The 25,053-nt window shown below is 35.7% G+C and overlaps 1 protein-coding gene across 7 annotated transcripts in view; it reads right to left on the bottom strand.

Moving 5' to 3' along the window:
* The window catches only part of PSD3 (pleckstrin and Sec7 domain containing 3), a 701,003-nt gene that overhangs the window by 79,647 nt on the left and 596,303 nt on the right, over positions 1-25,053 (bottom strand). For all 7 annotated transcript variants that reach the window (XM_087856333.1, XM_087856334.1, XM_045779175.2 and 4 more), the window contains one exon: positions 18,632-18,702. In XM_087856333.1, the coding sequence (XP_087712459.1) occupies positions 18,632-18,702 (71 nt within the window). The remainder of the gene's footprint in view (positions 1-18,631; positions 18,703-25,053) is intronic.

A 25,053-nucleotide genomic window follows, 5' to 3' on the forward strand; every position in this document is an offset into this window, starting at 1 on the left:
ATGAAATAGAAAGTTTAAAAAAAAGTAGAAAAGATCAATGAAACTAAGAGCTGGTTCTTTGAAAAGAAATACTAAACTGAAAAACCTTGAGCCAGACTCATCAAGAGAAAAAAGAGCCCAAATCAATAAAATCAGAAATAAGAGAAGTTACAACTTATACCACAGAAACACAAAGGATCATAAGATACTTCTATGAACAATTACATGCTAATGAAGGGGATAACCTAGAAGAAATGGATAAATTCCTAAAAACATACAATCTTTCAAAACTGAATCAAGAAGAAATAGAAAATGTGAACAGACCAGTAATCGAAAAACTCTCAAACAAAAGTCCAGGACCAGATGGTTTCAGAGGTAAATTCTATCAAACATTTAAGAGTTAGTAACTATCCATCTCAAACTTTTCCAAAAAACTGAAGAAGATGGAACATGCTGCAAGTTTTTCTATGAGGCCAACATTACCTGATACCAAACCCGAAGACAATGCAAAAAGAGACAATACGCCTCATGGACACAGATGCAAAAATCCTGAACAAAATAGTAGTAAACTAAATTCAGCAATACATTTAAAGTACGTATACCACGATCAAGTGGGATTGATTACAGGATTGCAAGGATGTTTCAATATTTGCAAACTAATCAATGTGATATACCATATTAACAAAAAGGATAAAAAGCCTTATCATCTCAATAGATGCAGAGAAAGCATTTGATAACATTTGATATCTGTTTAAGATAAAAACTCTCAACAAATGGGGTTCAGAGGTAACATACCTCAATGTAATAAAGCCCATACATGAAAAACCTACAGCTAACATCAGACTCAATGGTGAAAAGCTTAAAGCTAAAATCAGAAACAGGACAAGGATGCCTGCTCCCGTCACTTTTATTCAACACAATATTGGGAGTCCCAGCCACAGTAATAAGAAAAAACCAAATAGGTAAGGAAGAGGTAAAACTGTTGCTGTTTGCGGATGATATGATAATACATATAGAAAACCCTGAAGAATCCACCAAAACTACTAGAACTAAAATAAATTTGGTAAAGTTATAGGATACAAAATTAATATGCATATATCTGTTGTATTTCCCAATACTAATAATGAACTATCAGAAAGAGAAATTAAGAAAACAATCCCATTTACAACTGCACCAAAAATAATAAGATACCTAGGAATGAATTTAACCAATGAGGTGAAAGACCTACTCTGAAAACCTTAAGAAATTGATAAAAGAAACTGAAGATGACACAAATGGAAAGATACTCCATGTACATGGATTGAAAGAATATTGTTAAAATGCCCATACTACTACCCGCCACCCCCAAACAATCTACAGATTTACTGCAATTCCAATCACAATACCAGTGTCATTTTTCAGAGAACTAGGACAAATAATCTTAAAATTTGTATGGAGTCACTAAAGACCCCAGTCAAAGCAATCTTGAGAAAGAAGAACAGAGCTGAAAGTAATATGCTCCCTGATTTCAGACTATGCTATGAAGCTGTAGTAATCAAAACAGTATGGTACTATGGTACTGGCACAAAAACAGACACAAAGATAAATGAAACAGAATACAGAAATAAATCCACACTTATATGTTCAGTTAATCTTTGACAGAGGCAAGAATATACAATGGGGAACAGACAGTCTTTAATAATTGCTGTTGGGAAAATTGGACAAGTGCATGCAAAAGAATGAAACCAGACTTCTTACAGCACATATAAAAATAAGCTCAAAATGGATTAAAGACCTAAATGTAGGACCAGAAATCACAAAACTCCAAAAGAAAATATAGACAGTAAACTCTTAGACATTGGTCTTAACAATATATTTTTTTGATCTGTCTCTTCAGGAAAGGGCAACAAAAGTGAAAATAAATAAACGAGTCTAAATCAAACTCATATTTTGAGTTTGAAGGAAGTAAAGGAAACCACCAACAAAATGAAAAGGCAACATACTGAATGGGAAAAGATATTTACAACTGGTAAGGGGTTATTATTCAAACTACGTAAAGAACTCACACAACTCAGTATCAGAGAAATAAACAATTCAGTTAAAAAATGGGCAGAGGACATTATGGATAGACATTTCTCCAAAGAAGACACACAGAGGGCCAACAGACACACGAAAGAATGCTCATCACTAATCATTAGGGAAATAGTAATCAAAATAACAATAACATTTACACCTGTCAGAATGGCTGTTACCAAAAAGAGAGGAAATTGCAATTGCCGGCAAGGGTGCAGATAAAAGGGAATCCTGTGCCCTGCTGGGTGGGAATGCAAAAAGGTGGTGTTACTGTGGAAAACAGTATAAAGGGTCCTCAAAAAAATTAAAAATAGAACTATCATATGAGCTAGCAATTCTACTTGTGGGTATTTATCCACAGAAAACAAAAACAGTAATTTGAAAAGAGGTATGCAACCCAAGTTCATTGCAACATTTTTTACTACAGCCACGATATGTAAGCAACTGAAGTGCTCATCAACATGAATGGATAAGGATGTGGGGTGTATGTTTGTGTGTCTGTGCGTATACCTACATACAATGGAGTATTACTCAGGACATACAGAAGAATGAAATCCTGTCATTTGCAACAGCATGTATGGACTCAGAGGATATGATGCTAAGTCAAATAAGTCAGATACAGAAATACAAATAGCATATGATTTCACTTATATGTGGAATCTAAAAAACGAAAGAAATGAACAAACAAAACAGAAACAGACTCATAGATACAGATAACAATCTGGTGGTTGCCAAAGTAGAGGGGGTTGGAGGGATGGACAAATGGGGGAATGGGGGTGTAAAGGTACATAATTCTGGTTATAAAATAAATAAGACAGGCAGATACAATGTATAGAATAGGGAATACACTGCATAATATCATAAAACTTTGTATGGTGACAGATGGTAGATTTATGATGGTGATCAGTTCCTAATTTATACAAATGCTGAATCACTGTGTTTTACACTTGAAACTAATATAATATTGTATGTCAACTACACTTCAATTTAAAAAAAACAGGCTATGGGGCGCCTGGGTGGCACAGCGGTTAAGCGTCTGCCTTCGGCTCAGGGCGTGATCCCAGCGTTATGGGATCGAGCCCCACATCAGGCTCCTCCGTTATGAGCCTGCTTCTTCCTCTCCCGCTCCCCCTGCTTGTGTTCCCTCTCTCACTGGCTGTCTCTATCTCTGTCGAATGAATAAATAAAATCTTTAAAAAAAAAAATAAAAAAAAATTAAAAAAACAGGCTAAATAAAAAAAATATGTTTGGCATTCTGAACTCCCACTAGAAATTGAAGCTCCAAGTCCATAAAAAATGAGCAAATTCCAGAGTGAGATTGGAAAAACTAGGATTGACAACCGGATATACGGAAATGACGTTATCCTACAGGGTTTGTTCCGACATCTTTATTTTTCACTACTTGAAGTAGAAACAGTGTTTAAATGATGGAATTGGGAAGGAAGAAGCAAGGGATAAATTATCATCAAACCATTTCAAACCGAAGACTCTATGCTATGCAAACTATAATATGAAACAGCAAAATAAATACAATCAAGAAATTTTCTGCAAGAAAACAAAATGCTCCATGACATCTAACTACTATCCATTTGTTTCAAACAAATGAAAGGTGACAGTGATGCCTAAAAACATGTTACTCTCCTCCGTGTTCAGTTGCAGTCTGTATCTTTTTTATCTAGCGTGATTCATTAGAGCATTCCACCACCCAATTAAGCACCAATAATGTGATTTTACAATGCTATTTACTTTAAATTCATTTAAAGTATGGAATGAAAAGCTTTCTTTTTTCCCCCCTAAGAAGGTATTAATTAAACGTCTTATAATTTTGAATCATAACCCACTAACACAAAATCATCTATATATGTACAAATAACTGGTATCAGTCTGAAAACTTGTACTCTCAGGTAAATATAAAGTCCCATTTGGAAAGTGACCAAATCTCAATAGAAATTCTTTGACATCAGTTGAAAAGATTCTCAGATTTCAGTTTTCAAAATATTATTTACTCATGCCTTATTAAATAGGTAAAAAAAACAATTTAAAGCAAAGTTGAAATGGTCTTGATTTTCATTGAGAGAATAAAGACTGGAAAGCTGAGAACAAATTCTTGTTTGAAACTGATGATATTAATAAAAATGTTAGCAATTAAAGGAAACTGGATCTTAATCTATTAATCCTTGATTTTTAAAAAGGCATTAATAGTGTTTTTTATAACTTGGTGACTATTTTTTTTTTAATTCTAAATATCTTTGGTTAGCTGTCTTTCTAAAAATCATTCAGTTTCTTTTTCTTCTCCCAGGGAGCAAATAAAGTGCTATGTTTCCACAAATGTGGGAAGTGAGGAGTAACAGCATATCAGATGAAGGCATGTTTTAGCCCATCACTCAACTAATTACACATTTGACAATCAGTTATTTGCAGAATTTTAAAAATTGAAAGAAGCCTGAGGGATCTTTTCATCTAACTTTCTCATGTTAGGTAAGCAATTTTAGTGTCAGAAAAATGTGACCTATATTATAATACTAAAGAGAATTAGGAGAGAATAAACAAGTTAAAGTCAAAGGATTCAAGATGTTTCTATTATATGTTATAATAATGTGGAGGTAACAGCCTGTAGTAGGAGAACTTCGTTATGCACTGAAACACTTTGCACTGTAACCCTCCTTAGTCTATATAGACAGGGAGCACTTACAGACACAGGAGAACATGAAGGACTTTTGAAATGCTTTCTCAGTAACGCCTCGGACTTCTTTGAAGCCCAGGAAATTTTCTAGGATCAGTCTGGTGACTGAACTAGGAATTTAGGATCTATATTTTTCATGATTACACAACTAAACTGGAAGAGTTAGATAGAGGTAATAACCATCAACAGCCTTTGAAAAAGCTAATAGGATTACTTGACTTAACATACCAAAAGACTTAAGAAGTCTTTGTTTATAAGCAGAAGAAAAAATCTCGAGCACCCTCCTATACTTCTTCCATATTTCTATTTTTATTGGTAGGAGGCTGCTGTCTGCTTTCCTCTCAGTTCTAGACATTACTAACATGCGCTTGTTATGATGTGACCACATTGATGTGTCTGTCCACCACCCACCGTACCATCACTCAGTTCAGAGTCCTGTGAGATCAAGTTAGTGTCTAATTCATGTTTCCCTTCACAACTTTCACATGATTTCTGGGGTTATAGTATTAATTGAAAGGAAGAGAGGTAAAGTGAGAGGGAGGAAGACAGAGAGGGAGAGAGAAGCACTGCCTAGGGACCTGAGTAGCAAATGGGGAATGAAGTTTGAGTTCTGGACCTAACCCAAACTTGGAAGAAACCATAAAGCACTGCATCATCTCTTCATGTGGGGACAAAAAAATTCTTCAGGAATAAACCAGTTTCTGTTTATTGGGCATCTGAATGAGAATTGTGTTTTTAAACAGAAATCTTCAGAGCACAGCCTATATGTCTTAAGCCCCAGAGACCAGGTGTGTTTCTAGCTATAGTGTCTTTTTATAAACTTACAGTCTTTTAGAGTTGTGATTATTTCTGGACTATCTCTTATATAATGGTCACATTTCTCTGCTGGACTACGTCATTCATCTAAATTATGACTAGTGAAAACTTGGATATTATCATCATTCTCCCAAGGAAACAGGAGGCTTCAAAGCCTAGTTAACTTTTTCTTTCATGCATTTACCATTGTTTTAGAGAATGAGAGAAGTCCAGAGAGCCTTTTCAAAGTGTGAAAGGACACAGAGCCGGCAATTTCATGAAAAGAAATAAAAATGCCCTGAGCATACAGGAAAGCTTTTTGCTCTCAGGGACAAACCAGCTCCTGGCACTATGGTATTCGTCATATCAGCCTCAGACTGGCCGCAATCATCACAGTCAGAAGACTTAAATCATCGGTGTCTTTTTTCTGCTCACTCCTGATGTCACCTATACTTCAAATACCGCAAAAACAAAAAGAATGAACAACTCTCTTCCCAATCAGATTTAAAAAACCTTGTAAGTAGTTGGAACACGTCTCTCTTCCAAGTAATCCAAGGAATGAAGAGAACATCTTGCTACAAGCACAGAGAGTTCCTAGGATATTGTGACAGCAAGCTAAATTTTTACGTAATGAACTGATTTTTTCCTTTGAAAGACCTGGTGAAGATAAATATATTCAGGTTTGAATAGCTGTTTTCTAGACCCTTGAGGTAAAACATATTAGAAGATTCTCAAGAGCCTGGTCTGGAGAATGCAATAATCAAGTAATTTAGTGCCATATATTAACAAGCAACCTACACCTATTTCTCATAACCATTCCATCAATCACCTGACAATTTATTTTAAGAGCAACATAGTTCAGTTTTGTCACCACCAGACCTGTAATAGAAATACTGTCATAAAGCTCACAAAAAAGTACTTTCAAGAAAAAGGCACAGACTAGCAAGGTCAGGCACAAAGCCCATAATAGAAACCAACAGAGAACTTTTGAAGTTCTGTGATAGCAAAGGCTCGTCTAAGCCTTTAGCTAGCAGATGACTCATTCTCAGTTAACAAATGGATATGAAGTTAATATCTGAATATCAACAATGATGGATCATCAAGACCAATAAGAATTTACTCATTTTATCATCAGTTCATAGCAATTTCAAAATTTTAAAGCATAAACTGTGTTACATTAAAGTGATAATATTAGAATCCTCTGTAATGAATACTTTATATTCCACCAATAATAATAATCATTAATAGGGTGTGCATTTCTTAGGCATGGGCTGGCCTGGGTTCAGAGATACTGAAAGTATGAGAACCAAACAATGAAAGGAGTATATTCTTACTTAGCTAAAAGACCAAGAAAAAAACCACTGTATCATAAACGCCCTATTTTGGTGTACCTAAGGGAGTTCTAGAAACTGGAATCAGTTATTATTCATCCAACTTTATTCCATTTACCCTATGTTTTTTCCACTTATCATATCACTAGCCATTCTTTGCATGAGACTGGACTTCTCATCTACATTGTAACCCTAAGCTTTTCTAGGGGGTAGATACAATGTTTGTTTCTTACATAGCTCCCAAATGACATTTTATAAATGGTTCTGACATTACTATTGTGATACTCTGTGGATTTACTTTTTGCTTGAAAGTTAGAGACAAACGTGACTAAGTGATATTAAGGAAGGAGACCAGAAAGGGAAATGAGGTGGTCATGAAGAAGACTGTGTGTAACCTGGAAAAGCAAAACAAGAGCTCTGGATAACGTCAGAAATTGTCTAGGGGAAAAGAAGAAAGAAAAGGACTTATTCTACTTTAGAGAGAAATCAGTAACAGTAAAGAAAAGTGATTCAATAGAAATGAGTTAGAAATTGGGGATGTTACTGGTAAAAGTCACAGAAAGGGAGTATCAGAAAAGGGGTAGTGGAGCGAAGATCAAAGTGGAAGCTATAAATCAAGCGTCTTCATAGCAGTTGTCTATATACTTTCTGCCTGTATGTCTTTTTTTTTTTTTAAGATTTATTTATTTATTTGAGGAGGTGCAGGGGCACAGGGAGAGGGAGAAAGAGAATCTCAAGCGTACTCCCAGCTCAGCATGACCTGATAAGGGGCTTGATCTCATGACGCTGAGATCACAACCTGAGCAGAAACCAAGAGTTGGATGTTCAACAGACTGTGCCACCCAGATGCCCCATCTGCCTGTATGTCTTTAACTGTCAGTCCATTTCAGCTTCCATACCTGCCACTCTGCTGAAACTGCTTTATATCAATAATTTCCTTGTTGGGAAATTCAAATGACACTTTCCAATTACTATCTTACTTAACCTCCTTACAACATGGAATGCTGTTAATATCTCTTGACATCTGTAGTATCTCATCTCTCTGTCTCTCTGTTTTGTTCTTGGCTCTCTCTGGTTACACTGTTTAAGCTCCTCAGGTTCCTTCACTGTCTATTACTCTTAGAAAACATATGAAGTGTTTGTGTTCCACTGGTTCTATCCACCATCTTCTCACTCTACTCTGACTGACATCACTTATTCTAATGGCTGAAATCATTAGCTATTTTTTTGATGGCTCTCCAGATTTGTATTTCTAAGTTCCCTCCCCAGCTCCAGATCTGAATATCCATCACTGTTTGTTGTACATATCCATTTATTTTTCCAAAGACACCTTGAAATCAACACTACAGGCTGAACCCTCTTGTTAGACTATGTTTCTCCCTTTCTGTTATCCTTGCTATAGTTCAAGCGAATCTGGTTCTGTCTCTGATTGAATCTGACTCCAGTCCTCTCTATCCTACAGTCAGACTGATCTTTCTAAAATATATATCTGATCATGTCACATCCCATTTATACCTTCTGATAGTTCCACATTGCTCTAAGATAAAACATCAACTCTTAAACATAATTTTCTAGGCTCTTCCATCTGCCTAGGATACCTGCAGCCCTGCAAATGTGTTGTGGTCTCTCACAGTTAGGCACCCACACAGGTTTCTCCCTGTCTCAATCCTCTGTATGACTAACTTCTATTTGTCTTTGTAGGCTTAAATATCACTTACTTCATGAATTCTTCCACAATCTTCTTTTCTCTTCCTAAGGCTCAGTTAAGTGTTTCAATACCATACTTTTTGTAGCATATATTAAATTGCATTCAGATAGTTTTTTTTTTTTTTAAATCTCTACAGACAGAGTATAAGCTTCTTTAGGGACTGCATCTTGCTCACAATCATGTCACCAGTGTAGAGCACTTTGAAAAACTGGCATAGTCCTAATCTAATAGATGTATTCCCTATGGATTTTCTTCCTAGTATGGTCCTCTGTATCAGAATGGTAGTTTCTTTGCCAAAGTTCAGCTGGTAAAGGATACTTGGGTTTCTTTTGAGTGCCCATCTAGAAATCATGAAATGGTTGGAATGTTGACATTTTCATGGTTTTTCATGGTTTATGGGAACAATAAGAAAGAATAATTGAAAATGGGTCCATGTCAGAAAATCTCAAAAAGTTAGGTACTCTAATTACAGAAGATGATTAGAGATAGTCTCATATTTCAGCAAAATAGTAACTGGAGCCAGGGGAGTACAGTAAAAGAGAGAAGGTAACCATTAGTTCTTACCAAAGCAGGAGGTTAAAGGGAAAGAAAATAAGCTATTGCATACTTGCTGTGTATTAGCCAAAAGTAAGTTGAATCTCTTCGAGGATGTAAAGTTAACTGGTCATTTCTGGCTGCATGACCACTCAAGTAAGCTGGCTTAGTATGTTTGCTAATCCATTTCTTACATCTTTGATGTGTGATGCTTTGGATCAAGAAATTATTATTTTCTTAAATATTAGATAAAAAAACAGTGCTCTGTAAAGAATGTATTTTTTTTTAATACAGGAATAGTCATGCCACAGAGAAGGTTATAAACACACAAGCAGGATTATAAACTTTAGAGGCATTAGATATTTACTAACTCTTCAATTTCTTATAGTAGTCACTGAAAACCTTTGGGATAAGCCTCTGCTTGGGATAGAAGTAGGGAAGGAGGCTGAATGAATGGAGACTGAGCTTTTTCTCAGTATAATTTAAGCTATGCCTCTAATGACTTTTTGAAGGGGGAAGTGGCTTTTCTTATTATTCTTCACTCTTAATGAGGAAATACTAACTGAATTGTTTCATATGGGTAAAAATCATTAGGCTATTTCATAGTTGGGAAGTCTTGATGAAAGGCTTAAACATAAATGAAAAGCATTTGATAATGGAATGAGCATCTCAATATATTGTTATTTAAATGGAAGAGGGGTTTTGTCGGTGTGTATGCGTTTATAATAAAAGGAATGTGGACCTTAAAGGAGTGAGTTGCCAGTCATTATGATCTCTTTAGAAGATTTACTTGATTAATTTATCAAGGGAGTAGAGGCCCTGTGTCCTGTCTTAGGCAATACTATCTCCCCACCCATCTTACCCCAGCTGCCCCTTTAGGAGCCAAGACACTAGAAGTCATGACGTGGTAGGGAGCAGTGATAGAGCATCTGCCCACCTGAGAAAAAGGGAAGGGACCCAGTACTGAACAATTACTGGAAGTCTTTGGACATGAATCTTTAATGCTGAGAAACATATATGGGATGAAAAGGCATGAAAAAAAGAATGGTGGACAATCTAATTTTGGAGCTCTAATTCAAACTGATGCTAAAGATTCAAAGTTCACAAAGTTATTCCCTTGTCAATATTTAGTTTTTCTTCAGTATCTGATGAGTCAAACTCAATCCAATTCACTTAACTGAGGGAGAGGGCAACAAGATAGGAAAAGCTGGTAACTTGGAAACAGTATCTCTCTTTGCATTGCCTCTGTCAAATGTTGAATGCAAGAGCATTTTTCTCTCTTCCCAGGCTCACTCTGGGATGGCGTGGGTGGAAATCCTGTGGCTCGGTATTCAATGAAATGGTTTTGCCAAAGACAGCCATGCCCTTTACAGAGATTTTAGAGAAAATGAAAAAGTAAGCCAAGAGAATAGGATTTCTGCTGGGGAAACAGCTGTGCTATGAGAAATTTAATTTCAAAGGGTTGTTTCCTGCAGAGACAAAGCTAGCTGAAAGGACCAATGTGGGCCCAGCATATACACACATGCTGCTTTGGCAGAGGCCAAAGTGGTTGACTTATAAATTAGAAGCTGTGCTGGCTCCATAGAGAAATAAAGACAATACAAGATATCTGACCATGTAAGAGCATGGATAATCTAATATCAATGACAGTCTCCATTTCTCCTGTTGTTTTCTCACTCAAAGTAATGTGTAAATTTCAGGAGGATGCCGCAAATTCTTTGTAATTTTTGGATTTCAGCTAACTCCACACCTTTTTCTGCAAAGGTGACTTATCAACAAAGAGAACTCTGGTCCAAGGTGAAGCATCCCATGCTCTAATATTCCTTACCTAATCTATTTCAAAAGGAAGAAAATAAAAGGGTTTGTGCAAGATATGGTCCTTCCCAATGCAGACATCTGAAAAAAAGCTCCAATAAAGAATAGAACAAAAGAGAATTATAAAAGTGTTCCTTACAAAGCTGCTCTGGTAATATGTAAAATGTTGATATAGGATATAATAAAATGCACTCAAAGTCCTTCTTCGGACTGGGTGGACTCTTAAGGAAGGGTGGTTTTTAAAGCAAATCGTTCTTTCCATTTTGTTATATAGAGTATTATTATAACATTTGAAATGTTTAAAATAAAAATAAATCAAATACATTTCCCATTAGTGATATCTCCATTCCAAAGTATTTATTATATCAGTGGTGCAAATGTGGGTGCCATCACATAGGGAAGGCTATCTGATTCAGTATTGTAGATGTTATATAAAAGGAAGGACTCTTCCCCAGAGAAACACACTTGTGAAAATGCAGCTATAGAAGAGTATAAAATGTGTAAGGGCATACGTTTGTACACTAAAAACAAAAAGTTCAAAATGAATGGGAACTTTCTCTTCAAATATCCAAATACCAATAATTAATGTGGTGAGAAGAGGCTGTGATGAGACAGATATTATCATAAAAAACTGCTGGGAATGCATGTTGGTTTGGCCTCTTCAGAAGGCATTTAGAATTATGCCTGAATAATTTTAAGCAGTTCCTATCCTGTCCCTGTGACCCATGACAGTACTAGGAATCTATCTTCAGGATATAAATAGATATGTGCACAAATACACACACCATTATTTATAACTGAAAATCAACTGAAATGAGGGTATGTCTGAAAATGGGAAAAAGATGAAGTTATGGTAAACCTACTTAATGGAAAATATACTGTAAGCAATTAAAAATGAATGCTTTTATAAACTTTATTAAGGAGAGAGGAAAAAAATAAAACCATATGACTTATCATATCACAGTCACCAGATACCAGGTTGACCAAAAAATATGTTTCTGAAAAAATTTTTATTTAAGAATGCTTATGATACTAAGTAAAGTAAAAAGAAAAAGATGCCAAAACTATTTATCATAGTCCAAGTAGATTTAAAAATATTTTCCTAGGAGTGATGTCAGCAAGATGGCAAAATAAAAAGTCTCAGTTCTTGTTCCCCCACAGAAACACAATTTAGCCATGGTATATGCATCATAATGGCTTTATGAAAATGTTAGAATGCAGTTAAGAGGTTGCAGTACTACAGGAGAGCAAAAAGCCAAAGAACCATATTGAAAAGGATAATAAGAACAATTTCACTTTACCTGTGTGAGCCCCTCCCTGAAACTGTCACAGGTCAAGACTGCAAGAAAATACCCTGGCCCTTCACTATTCCCTCGGGGTAAAGTGAAGAGTGGAGAATACCTCCAATGTTGTGGCTTTTTGGAAGGTTGATGAAGGAATGTTTGTCTTGCCTCACTCAGAATTCTGAGTGAATTAGCATAGATTGGACACATGGAGGTTGCTGAAATTAAAGGAAAGTGGTGGGTGGCTTGCTGCAGCCAGCATGGCTTGGTAAGATTGGGAGAAATGTTCACAACCTAAGGCTTCTCTCTCAAGAGGGAGATACAGGGTGGAGTGTATATCTGGCATTCTTATCAGAGGGCTGACCAAGGGAGATGGTATCTGTCTTGTCTGACTTGGGTCATTGATGGGAACTGGCATACTCTGGATGCTTGTCACTCAGAAGAAGAGAGCTGAGTGGCTTGCTGCTGCAAAACCAGAGCAGTTGCACTGCTACAAATAAACATGAGAGAGCAAAAATTACAAGCTCTTGAAAAGAAGAGTGCAAGACTGTCTACCTGAGAAACTGCATGCAGAAGCTCAGAGAAGTTGCAACCCTCAGAAAAAGTTTCAAAGGTCCCCAGAAAATTAGCCAAGCAGATTGATAAGGGTTTTCCCTAAACAAAAATGGTCTGTAAAGACTGAGAGAGGTAACTTTAGATGTGCAAATCCCAATATAAAGTTATCAGAAAAATGAAGAAACAAGTAGACATGGCTTGATCAGAAAATCAAAATAAACCTCCAGAAACCAACCCTAAATAAGGAGAGGTATATAAATCATCTGATAAAAAATCCAAATTAACCATCATAAAGATGTTCAATGTGCTCAAGAAAATTATGTATGCACAAAATGAGAATATTAACAAAGAGATAAAAAATACAAAAAGGAACTAAACAGAAATTCTGGAGCTAAATACTAGAATAACTGAACTAAAAAAATCACTAGATGGGTTCAACAGCATACCTGAGCAAGAAGAAAGGATAACTGAACTGGAAGACAGGCAACTTGAAATTATTCAGTCAAAGAAATACAAAGGAAAAAAAAAAGAATGAAAAAGAGTGAAGAAAGCCTAAGGGACTTATTGGACACCATCAACTGGACCAAAATACATATTATCAGAATCTCAGAAGGAGAAGAGAGAAAGGAGTAGAAGGCTTACAGAGAGAAATAATGGCCCAAAACTTCTCAAATCAGGAAAGAAATGGACATCTAGATCCAAGAAGCCCAAAAGTCTCAAGTCTAGATAAATTCAGACATACGAAGACACATTATAATCAAATTTTCAAAAGTCAAAGATGAAGAGAATTTTGTGAAGTAGCAAAAGAGAAACTTGTAATATACATGGAATCCCTTAAGACTCTCAAAGGACTTCTCAGAAAAAACTTTGCAGGTCAGGGGAAAATAGGATGATATACCTAGAATGGTGGGAAACAGTCTGCTACCAAGAGTACTATATCCAACAAATTAATCCTTTAAAAAATGAAGGAGAGATAAAGATTTTCCCACATAAACAAACTGAGGGAATTTGTTACTGCTGGACCTGCCTTACTAGAAGCGTAATGAAAACAGAACAAGAATTTGAAATGAAAGGATGTGAAACTGTAACATGAAAGCATATGAAGTAAAAATCTCACTGGTAAAGGCAAATATATAGACAAATACAGAATAATGAAATACTGTAGCAGCAGTGTGCAAATCACATATAAGTATAGCACAGAAATTAAGAGAAATATATCAAGAATAACTATAAACATAAAAATTTGTTAAAAGAACGCAGATATCAATATCATAAATTGTGCATGTTGTGGTAGGAGGTGAAAGTGTATGTTTTTTTACATGTGATTGAAGTTGTCAGCTTAAAAGAGACTGTTAGAACTATGAAATATTTTATGTAAGCCTCATGGTAACCACAAAGAAAATAGCTACAGAAGATATACAAAAGAAAATGAGAAAGCAATAAAAACATGTTTCTACAAAATATCAGTAAAATGCACAGGAAGACAATGAAAGAGGAAAAAAATGTCAAAAGGCTACAAAAGAGACACAAATTTACAAAATGCTAACAGTAAGTCCTTCACTATTAATAATTAAATGTAAATGGAGAGTGTCTCAATGGATAATAAAACAACATCCATCTATATTCTGTCTATAAGAGGCTCACTTTATATTTAAAGGTGTATTTCTGTTTAGAGCAGAAATAAATGAAATAGAAACCAGAAAAACAAAAGCAGAAAAAAAAATTAACAAAACTAAGAATTGTTTTTTTTTTTTAAAGTAGGCTCCATGCTCAGTATGGAGCCCAACATGGGGCTTGAACCCATGACCCTGAGAAGAAGACCTGAGCTGACATCAAGAGTCAAATGCTTAACTACCCAGGCACCCCAAGAATTGGTTTTTGAAAAGATTAATAAAACTGATAATCCTTTAACTACACTATGAATAAATAAAATCAGAAATGAAAACAGAGACATTACAACTGATGACACAAAATTAAAAGGATTATAAGAAACAATTATGAACAAACTGGACAACCCAGAAGAAAGGCATAAATTCCTAGAAAAAATATAATCTGCCAAGACTGAATCATGTAATTAATAGAAAATCAAAACAAATCTATAACTAGTAAGTGTATTAAATCAGTAATCAAAACCCCCCTAATGAAGAAAAGTCTAGGACCACATGGCTTACCCATAAATTCTTTTAAAGAAGAGTTTTATTTATTTGTTTTTAAAAAGATTTTATTTATTTATTTGAGAGAAAGAGAGAAAGAGAGAGTGCAAGCCAGAGAGCAAGCACGAGCAGGGTGGAGGGGCAGAGGGAGAGGGAGAGGGAGAAGCAGGCTTCCCACTGAGCAGGGAGCCCAATGCAGGGCTCGATCCTAGGACCCTGGGGTCATGACTTGAGCTGAAGGCAGACGCTTAACTGATTGAGCTACCCAGGTACCCTAAAGAAGAGTTTTAAAGAAGAATTAATGTCAACCCTTCTCAAATTCCTCCCCAAAACTGAGGAGGTGGGAACATTTTTAACTCATTTTATGAGGACAGCATTAACCCGATACCAAAACCAGAAAAAGATACACAAGAAAACTACAGGTCAATATCCCTGAAGAATATAGATGCAAAAATCCTCAACAAAATGCCAGCAAACCAAATCCAACATTACATCAAAAGGAGCACACACTATGACCAAGTGCTATCTATTCCTAGGATGTAAAGATAATATATGAAAATCAATTAATGTGATAAAATCATATTAACAAAGGTTATAAGCCATATGATTATCTTAATAGATGCAGAAAAAGCATTTAATAAACATTCAAGACTTTTTTATGATAATAGTCAACAAAGAATAAAAGGAAATTACCTTACTATAATAAAAGTCATATATGAAAAGCTCACAGCTTACACTATATTCAACGGTGAAAAATTGAATGTTTTTCTTCTAAGAAAATAAATAAGACAAGGAAGCTCATTCTAGCCTCTTCTATTCAATATAGTACTGAAGTCCTAGCCAGAATGGGGGAGAAAAAGAAATAAAGGATTCCAAACTGGAAAGGAAAAAGTAACACTATTTGTTCACAGATGTCATGACCTTATATATAGAAAACCCTAAAGATTCCACAAAAAAAACCCTGTTAGAACTAAGAAACCTATTTAGCAACATTGAAGGATACAAAATCGATATGCAAAATCAGTTGCATTTCATATACTAATAATGAACAATCCTGAAAAGAAATTAAGAAAACACTGCCACTTACAATAGCATCAAAAACAATAAAATTCTTAAGAATAAACTTAATGAAGGAGGGGAAAAACTTATACACTGAAAAATACAAAACATTGCTAAAAGAAATTAAAGACACTAATGAATGGAAAGGCATCTCACGTTCATGGATTTGAAGACAATACTGTTAAAATGTTCATAGTCCCCAAAGTCATTTACAGATTCAATATAATACCTATCAAAATCCAATGGCATTTTTAACAGAAATACCTATGCATATACAGTAAACTGATTTCCACAGAATGCCAACAGTACACAAGGGGGAAAAGATAATTCCTTCAACAAATAGTACTAGGAAAATGGGTATCCGCAAGCAAAAGAATGAAATTTCATCCTTATACCTACACAAAAGTTAACTCAAAACAGATTAAAGGCTCAAATGTTAAGACTTGACACTATAAAACTAGAAGAAAACACAGGGGAAAAGCTTGTTGGCACTGACACTGGCAATGATTTCTTGGATGTGATATCAAAAGCAAAGGCAACAGAAGCAAAAACAGACAAGTGAGACTACACAAAAGTAAAAAGTTGTACGGCAAAGGAAACAAGGGAATGTAAAGGCTACCTACAGAATGGAAGAAAATGTCTGAAAACCATATATATGATAAGGGATTAATATCCAAATATATAAGAAATTCCTATAACTCAATAGCAAAAAACAAAAGAAAAGAAAAACAACAAATCATCTGAATAAATCATGGGCAAGGACTTGAATAGACATTTCTACAAAGATAACACTCATGGCTAACTGGTATACGAAAAGACGCTTGATATCAAAACTACCATGGGATGTCATCTCACACCTGTTAGGATGGCCATTATTAAAACCAAACCAGGGGCGCCTGGGTGGCACAGCGGTTAAGCGCCTGCCTTCGGCTCAGGGCGTGATCCCGGCGTTACAGGATCGAGCCCCACATCAGGCTCCTCTGCTATGAGCCTGCTTCTTCCTCTCCCACTCCCCCTGCTTGTGTTCCCTCTCTCGCTGGCTGTCTCTCTCTCTGTCAAATAAATAAATAAAATCTTTAAAAAAAAAAAAAAAAAAAAAAAAAAAAATAAAACCAAACCAAACCAAACCAAACCAAACCAAACCAAACCAAACCAAAACCAAAAAACAGAGAATAAGAAGTGCTGACATGCATGTGAAGAAATTGGAACTCCTCTGCACTGTTGGTGGGAACTAAAAATAATTCAGCCACTATGGAAAACAGTATAAATAAATAGAACTACCATATGATCCAGTGATCCCACTTCTGTGTTATATTTATCAATGGGAATTGAATCAAGATATCAAAAAGAGATTTGCACTCCATGTTTACTTCAGCATTATTTACAATGACCAAGAGGTGGAAACAACACAAATATCTATGGATGAATGAATGAATGAAGAAAATGAGGTAAAAAATAGGATATTATTTAGCCATAAAAAAGAAGGAAGTTCTGTCATAGGCTACAACATGGATGAACCTTCATCACATTATGTTAAATGAAATCAGCCAGTCATCGAAGGACAAATACTACTTGTTTCCACTTATATGAAATAGCTAAACTCATAGAAACAGAAGGTAGAATGGTGGTTGCCAGGGGCTGGGGAGAGGGAAGAGTGGGAGAATTGCTGTTCACTTGGTATTGTTTGTCATGCAAGATGGAAAATTTCTAGAGATCTACCGTGTAACACTGTGCTGATAGTTAATACTGTATGTACTGTGTACTTAGAAATTAGTTGAGGGTTATGTGTTTTTGATCACAGTTAAAAAAATAAGACTTTTCCTATCAGTCATCATTGAGGGCAGTGTTGTTACCGCCTTGCTACCTATTTACCCGAATTCCAAGCTGCCCTTCACAGTTGGAGCTGCAGTCTTGTTTGGCCCTGGGAAGCGATGGACCTCGTTCCAGTCAACACACAAATTTCCCATGTCCACACACATAGAGCTAAGGAGGTGGAAGCTCCAGGGATTATACTTCAAAGGTCAGAACATACAAAACATGATCCCAAATAGATTTCCAGATTCTGGGATTAGAAGAAAGGATCCGGGCAGAAAATGTTCTGGTTAAAAACCCAGATAATTTGGATTATATTAGGGGTACCAATGCTTCGGGACCTGAATGAAATGTGTTTCTAGATTTAGGTAGAGCTAAATGAAGGCAAATAATTAAATGAAGATATACTGTTACTTAGCATTAGTGAAGGAGTTAAATGAAGGATCTAACTAATCTACAGTATAAATAACCATTGAAACAAGTGCTGCCACAGCTCCATACCTACACAGACCATATGCGGTCTGACTTATCAACATATATTCAAAATTTCTAACTGAACACAAATGGAGCACAGCTCTGATCACACATACACAATATTTATATTTAATATATACTATAAAATACATATAACATATGTCATAAGGATTATATACATAAAATATTTTATATAATATATATAATTACAAATATATAATTTCTAAAATAATTTTTTAACCAGAAACAAAAAAAAACCTAAAAAAGAATTTAGACATCAATTAAATAATCTTTTGGGTGTTTGATATAGCCTTTTTGTACAAAGTAAATATTTTCTGGCTACCTTGTCAAATCATTTCATAAAGTTTTGTGGGCTTCATTTTTTAATTTATGTTTACCTTTTGCAAGTAAAGGACTGTTCCCTTTAGTACAGCATAAAAAGTTTTCCATCCTCGCTTTCCTCTTGGAGCTACAAAGGGGAAAAAAATGGAAAATTTTATTTGACAGAAAATAGCATTTTAGAAAGAATCAAAACAATCAACATGGTGATTATGTTTCAATGTTCCTGGTTTACTAACTTCCAAAATTAATAATAATGAGAACCAAAATTTTCTTGAGACGTAACAAAAACAGGCAATATTCCAAAAATGTCTACCATGTACTGTCTCACTTGATCCTCACAACAATCCTGTGAGATAGGTACTATGACTCTTGTCTTTTTATAAAACTGAAGCACAGAAAGTAATCCGCTCATAGTCACACAACTGGGAAGAGAAGCAGGAATCTGAACCCAGGCAGCGTGGCTCTATAGACATGACTTGAGGACTGGGAAAGCAAAGAGGCATTCTGGAAGTACATATTCATCTAAGAGAAAGCTTAAAAGGCTCATGTACCAGATCATTTATAGCTCTGTCAAAGTTTCTAGAAATCATTAAAATCTCAGAATATAGAACTCCTCTTGGCACTTCCCCCACACACCCACCAACTGGATTATAACTTTAGTTATTCCTATGGCAACCTGTGATACCTCCGTTGCAGATCTTGCCACACTGTGACAATATTTCTGTTGAAGCGTCTCTTTCAGGAGATTATGAATGACCTGAGAGCAGGTACCCTTTCTTTTTGTAATTCATAGTACCCGGCACTGTGTAAGGCAGACATTAGGTACCCTCATAAAAATTCTCCAAATTAATTTTCTTTCAGAAGTCCCTTACATTCTTTTTGTTTATATTTTCCTGCAGTAAAAAGTAGAATTTCTCTATTGACTTATGTATACTTCTACAGACTGTCCCAAAACAAAAGCACAGATTAGCAAAACCAGTTTACTATTTATTCTTAATTAAAATATGTAACTGGAAAATGTTATTACCTGAATGTCATTTTTCTTAACATATCTATCCAAATAGGTAGGGAGGACCACTTATTCTTATTCCTTTATCAACTATTTGGCTGCCTTTATGCTGTCTTAACTTGGATACCTGATTAAATTAGGAAATACATTCTTCTTCTTTTTTTTTTTTTTAAAGATTTTATTTATTTATTCGACAGAGAGAGACAGCCAGCGAGAGAGGGAACACAAGCAGGGGGAGTGGGAGAGGAAGAAGCAGACTCATAGCGGAAGAGCCCGATGTGGGACTCCATCCCACAACGCCGGGATCACGCCCTGAGCCGAAAGCAGACGATCAACCGCTGTGCCACCCAGGCGCCCCAGGAAATACATTATTCTTAAGCAAATCCTTTAAATCTCCTTTGACTGAAGACTCTCAAGAATCCTTAGGGTTGGGAACTGTGTGAATATCCACCTACAGAACACAGGTGCCCCTGCCAACACCATACTGATATATCCTCCTGGCAAAAAAGGACTCAAAACATCCGCTCTGCAGGTTTCCAGGGGAAATTAAAAAAAAAATCCCATCTGTTTTCACTATGCAAGGTTTAAAAGTATGTACTCAAAAATAAATGATCAACAACAGTACACCATTATCTCCTTTATAAAGAGAACAAGAGATCATTATTTATATATATTTTATAAATACATTTATATATAAGTATATACATATATAAATATATATATCATAAATATTGACTCTATTGTTCAATAGGTGTCAAATTCTTTTTTTTTTAAAGATTTTATTTATTTATTCGACAGAGACAGAGACAGCCAGCGAGAGAGGGAACACAAGCAGGGGGAGTGGGAGAGGAAGAAGCAGGCTCATAGCGGAGGAGCCTGATGTGGGGCTCGATCCCAGAACGCCGGGATCACGCCCTGAGCCGAAGGCAGACGCTTAACCGCTGTGCCACCCAGGCGCCCCAATAGGTGTCATATTCTGATATGGTTGATGTGAGAGCGGTACACACAGAAGTGACCACAGGCTGCAGGGGTCATGGCAGAGCAGGACCAAAGGCAGCATGGTGTGCTGACGGCAGTGGACTAGAAAACAGACCAGCTGGTTTCTAGCCCTGTCTTAAAACCATCTCACCCAAAACTCCTGAGTAACTCCTGACCAATCCACCAACTTTTTAAAACTTCAGATGCTTCACTTAAAAACATGGCTAATTTACCCAAGTTAAGGCAAATCACTAGCTAATGGTGGAAAGCAATTTAGAGAGAACCCTTTTTCTTTTTTATTTCTCTCCCCTCTCTCTCTCTCTCTCTTTTTTTTTTTTTTTTTGCTTTATTCCATCATCTTTAATCCCCATCACCTATTTCACCCATCACCCCACCCAAATCGTCTCTGGTAACCTTCAGTTAGTTCTCTATATTTAAGAGTCTGTTTCTTGGTTTATCTCTTTTTCCCTTTGTTTGTTTCTTAATTCCACATATGAGTGAAATCATATGGCATTTACCTTTCTGACTTATTTTGCTTAGCATCACACTCTTTGATCCATCCATGTTGTTGCAAATGCCAAGGTTTCATTCTTTTTTTTTTATGGCTGAGTAAGATTCCTACACACACACACACACACACACACACACACACACACACACCCCATTTCTTTAACCCTTCATCTACTGAAGAACACTTGGGCTGCTTCCATAATTTGGAAATTGTAAATAATGTTGCAATAAACATGGGGATGCATGTGTGCCCCTGACTTAGTGTTTTTGTATTTTTTGGGTAAATACCTAGTAGTGTGATTACTGGGTATTTAGGGTAGTTCTATTTTTAATGTTTTAAGAAACCTCCATACTGTTTCCACAGTGGCTGCACCAGTTTGCCTTCTCACCAACAGTGTATGAGGGTCCCTTTTTCTCCACATACTTGCCAACACTTGTTCTTTCTTGAGTTTTTGACTTTAGCCATTCTGACAGGTGTGAGGTGATATCTCATGGTGGTTTTGATTTGTACTCCCCTGATAATGACTGATGTTGAGCATCTTTTCATTTGTCTATTAGCCATCTGGACGTCCTCTTGGGAGAAATGTCTGTTCATGTCTTCTGCCCGTTTTTTAATTGGGTTGTTTTCTGGGTGTTGAATAAGTTCTTTATATATTTTGGATACTAACCCTTTATCAGATATGTCATTTGCAAATTTCTTCTCCCATTCCATAGGCTGCCTTTCAGTTTTGTTGATAGTTTCCTTTGCTGTGCAGATACTTTTAATTTTGATGTAGTCCTAATTGTTCATTTTTGCTTTTATTTCCCTTGCCTTAGGAGAAATATCTAGAAAAATGTTGTTACAGCTGATGTCAAAGAAATTACTGCCTGTATTCTCTTCTAGGATTTTTATGGTTTCAGGTCTCACATTTAGGCCTTTAAGCCATTTTGGCTTTATTTTTGTGTATGGTGAAAAAAACAGTCCAGTTTCATTCTTTTGCATGTTGCTGCCCAGATTTCCCAACACCATTTGTTGAATAGACTTTTTCCCATTGCACATTGTTTTCTCCTTTTTCAAAGATTAATTGATCATGTAGTTGTGTATTTATTTCTGTGCATTCTATTCTGTTCCATTAATCTAAGTGTCTATTTTCTTGCCAGTACCATACTGTTTTCATTACTAGAGTTCTGTAACATAACTTGAAGTCTGGAATTGTGATGCTTCCACCTTTTCTTTTTAAGACTGCTTTGGCTATTCAGGGTCTTTTGTGGTTCCATACAAATTTTAGGATTGTTCGATCCAGTTCTGTTAAAAAACGCTGTTGGTATTTTGATAGGGATTTGCATTAAATCTGTAGATTGCTTTGGGTAGTGTAAGACATTTTAACAATATTTGTTCTTGCAATCCATTTCTTTTTGTGGTGTTTGATTTCTTTCACCTCTTTAGTTAGGTTTATTCCTAGGTATTTTATTATTTTTGGTGCAACTGTAAATGGGATAGTTTTCTTAATTTCTTTCTGCTGCTTCATTAATAGTGTATAAAAATGCAACAGATTTCTGTACATTGATTTTGTATCCTGAATCTTTACTGAATTTATCTATCAGTTCTAGTAGCTTTTGGGTGGAGTCTTTATGGTTTTCTATGTAGTCTTATGTCATCTACAAATACTGAAAGTTTTATTTCTTCCTTAATGTTTTGGATGTCTTTTAGTTCTTTTTGTTGTCTGACTGCTGTGGCTAGGACTTCCACCTTTTGTTGAATAAAAGTGGTGGGAGTGGACACCCTTGTCTTGTTCCTCACATAGGGGAAATGCTCTCAGCTTTTGCCCATTGAGTATGATGTGGGATTTTCATACAAGGTCTTTATATGTTGAGGTATGCTCTAAATCCATCTTGTTGAGGGTCTTTTTAAAAATTATGAATGGATATTATACTTTGTCAAATGCTTTTTATGCATCTATTGGAATGATCATATGGATTTTATCCTTTCCCTAATTGATATATCACACTGATTGATTTGCAAATATTGGACCATTCTTCCATCCTGGGAATAAATCCCACTTGATCTTGTTGAATGATTTTTTAAAATGTATATTGGATTTGGTTTGCTAGTATTTTGTTGAGGATCTCTGCATCTATGTTCAACAGAAATACAGGTCTACAGTTTTGTTTGCTTGTTTTTTTGTGGTGTCTTCATCTGGTTTTATTATCAGGCTAATCCTGGTGTCGTAGAAAGAATGAATTTGGAAGCTTTCCTTCTTTATCTATTTTTTTGGAATAGTTTGAGAAAATTAGGTGTTAACTCTTCTTTACATATCATCATGATAAGTACTCTTTAATCCCTTTGCCCTGCTTGTCCCACTGAACCACCTCATTCCCACTCTGGTAAGCATCAGTTTGTTCTCTACAGCTAAGAATCTGTTCCTTGGTTTCTCTCTCTCTCTTTTCCTGTAATAATTTGTTTTGTTTCTTAAATGGCACATATGAATGAAATCATATGTTGTCTTTCTCTGACTGGTTTATTTTGCTTAGTATTATACGCTCTACCTCTACCCATGTTCTTGCATATGGCAAGATTTAATTCTTTATATGGCTGAGTAATACTCCATTGCATATATACACCACATCGTATTTATCAAATAATCTGTTGATGAACACTTGGGCTGCTTCCATAGTTTGATTATTGTAAATAATGCTGCAATCAACATAGAGGTGCACATACCTCTTTGAATTAGTGTTGTTATATGTTTTGGGTAAATACCCAGTACTGTGATTATTAGATTATAGGGTAGTTCTATTTTTAATTTTTTGAGGAAGCTCCATATTATTTTTCACAATGAGTGCACCTGTCTGCATTCTGGCCAACAGTGCAGGAAGGTTCTTTTTTCTCTACATCCTTGCCAACACCTGTTGTTTCTTGTGTTGTTGATTTTAGCCATTGTGACAGGTGTGAGGTGATATCACATTGCAGTTTTGCACCCTATGTCTTATCCATTAGAGCATTTAGTACATTTATATTGAATATAATTATTGATAGATGTGTACTTATTGCCATTTTGTTACTTACTTTGTGGTTATTCTTATAGTTTTTTCTCTTATCCTTTCTTCTCTTGCTCTCTTTCATGGTTTGCTGGCTTTCTTTAGAGAAATACTTGGATCTCTTTCTTGTAATTCTTTGCTTATCTATTACTGGTTTTTGATTTGTGGCTACTACGGGTTTATATGTAACATCTTCTGCATATGGCAGTACATGTTATGTTGATGGTTGCTTAAGTTGGAATCCATTCTTTACTCCTCCACCCTCATGTTTTAGGTATATGGTATCATATTTTACATCCTTTTATTTTGTGAATCCCTTGGCTGGTTTTTACAGATATACTTATTTTCACTGCTTTTGTGTTTCCTACTTTTCATACTCCCACTATGGTCTTTCCTTTCCTTTCCACTCAAAGGGTCCCTTTTAATATTTCTTATAGGGTTGGTTTAGTTGTCATGAACTCCTTTATTTTTTTGTTTTTCTGAGAAACTTTATCTGTCATTCTGTTTCTTAAAATTTAAATTCAATTAATTAACATATAATGTATTATTAGTTTCAGACATACAGTTCAGTGATTCATCAGTCTTATAAAATACCCAGTGCTCATTACATCACATGTCCCCCTGAATGTCCATCCCCCAGTTACCACATCCCTCCACCCCCCTCCCCTCCAGCAAGCCTCAGTTTGTTTCCTAGAGTTAAGAATCTCTTATGGCTTGTCTCCCTCTCTGATTTCATCTTGTTTTATTTTTCCCTCCCTTCCACTATGGTCCTGTTTTGTTTCTTAGATTCCACATATGAGGAGATCATATAATTGTCTTTTTCTGATTGACTTATTTCACTTAGCATAATTCCCTTTAGTTCCATCCACGTCATTGCAAAAGGCAAGGTTTCATTTTTTTTTGTTTTTTGTTGCCTGAGTAGTATTCCATTGTATATAAATACACACCACATCTTTATCCATT

Source organism: Ursus americanus, chromosome 27, assembly GCF_024610735.1.
Source record: "Ursus americanus isolate L20-20 chromosome 27, mUrsAme1.1.p, whole genome shotgun sequence".
NCBI classification, from domain to species: domain Eukaryota; kingdom Metazoa; phylum Chordata; class Mammalia; order Carnivora; family Ursidae; genus Ursus; species Ursus americanus.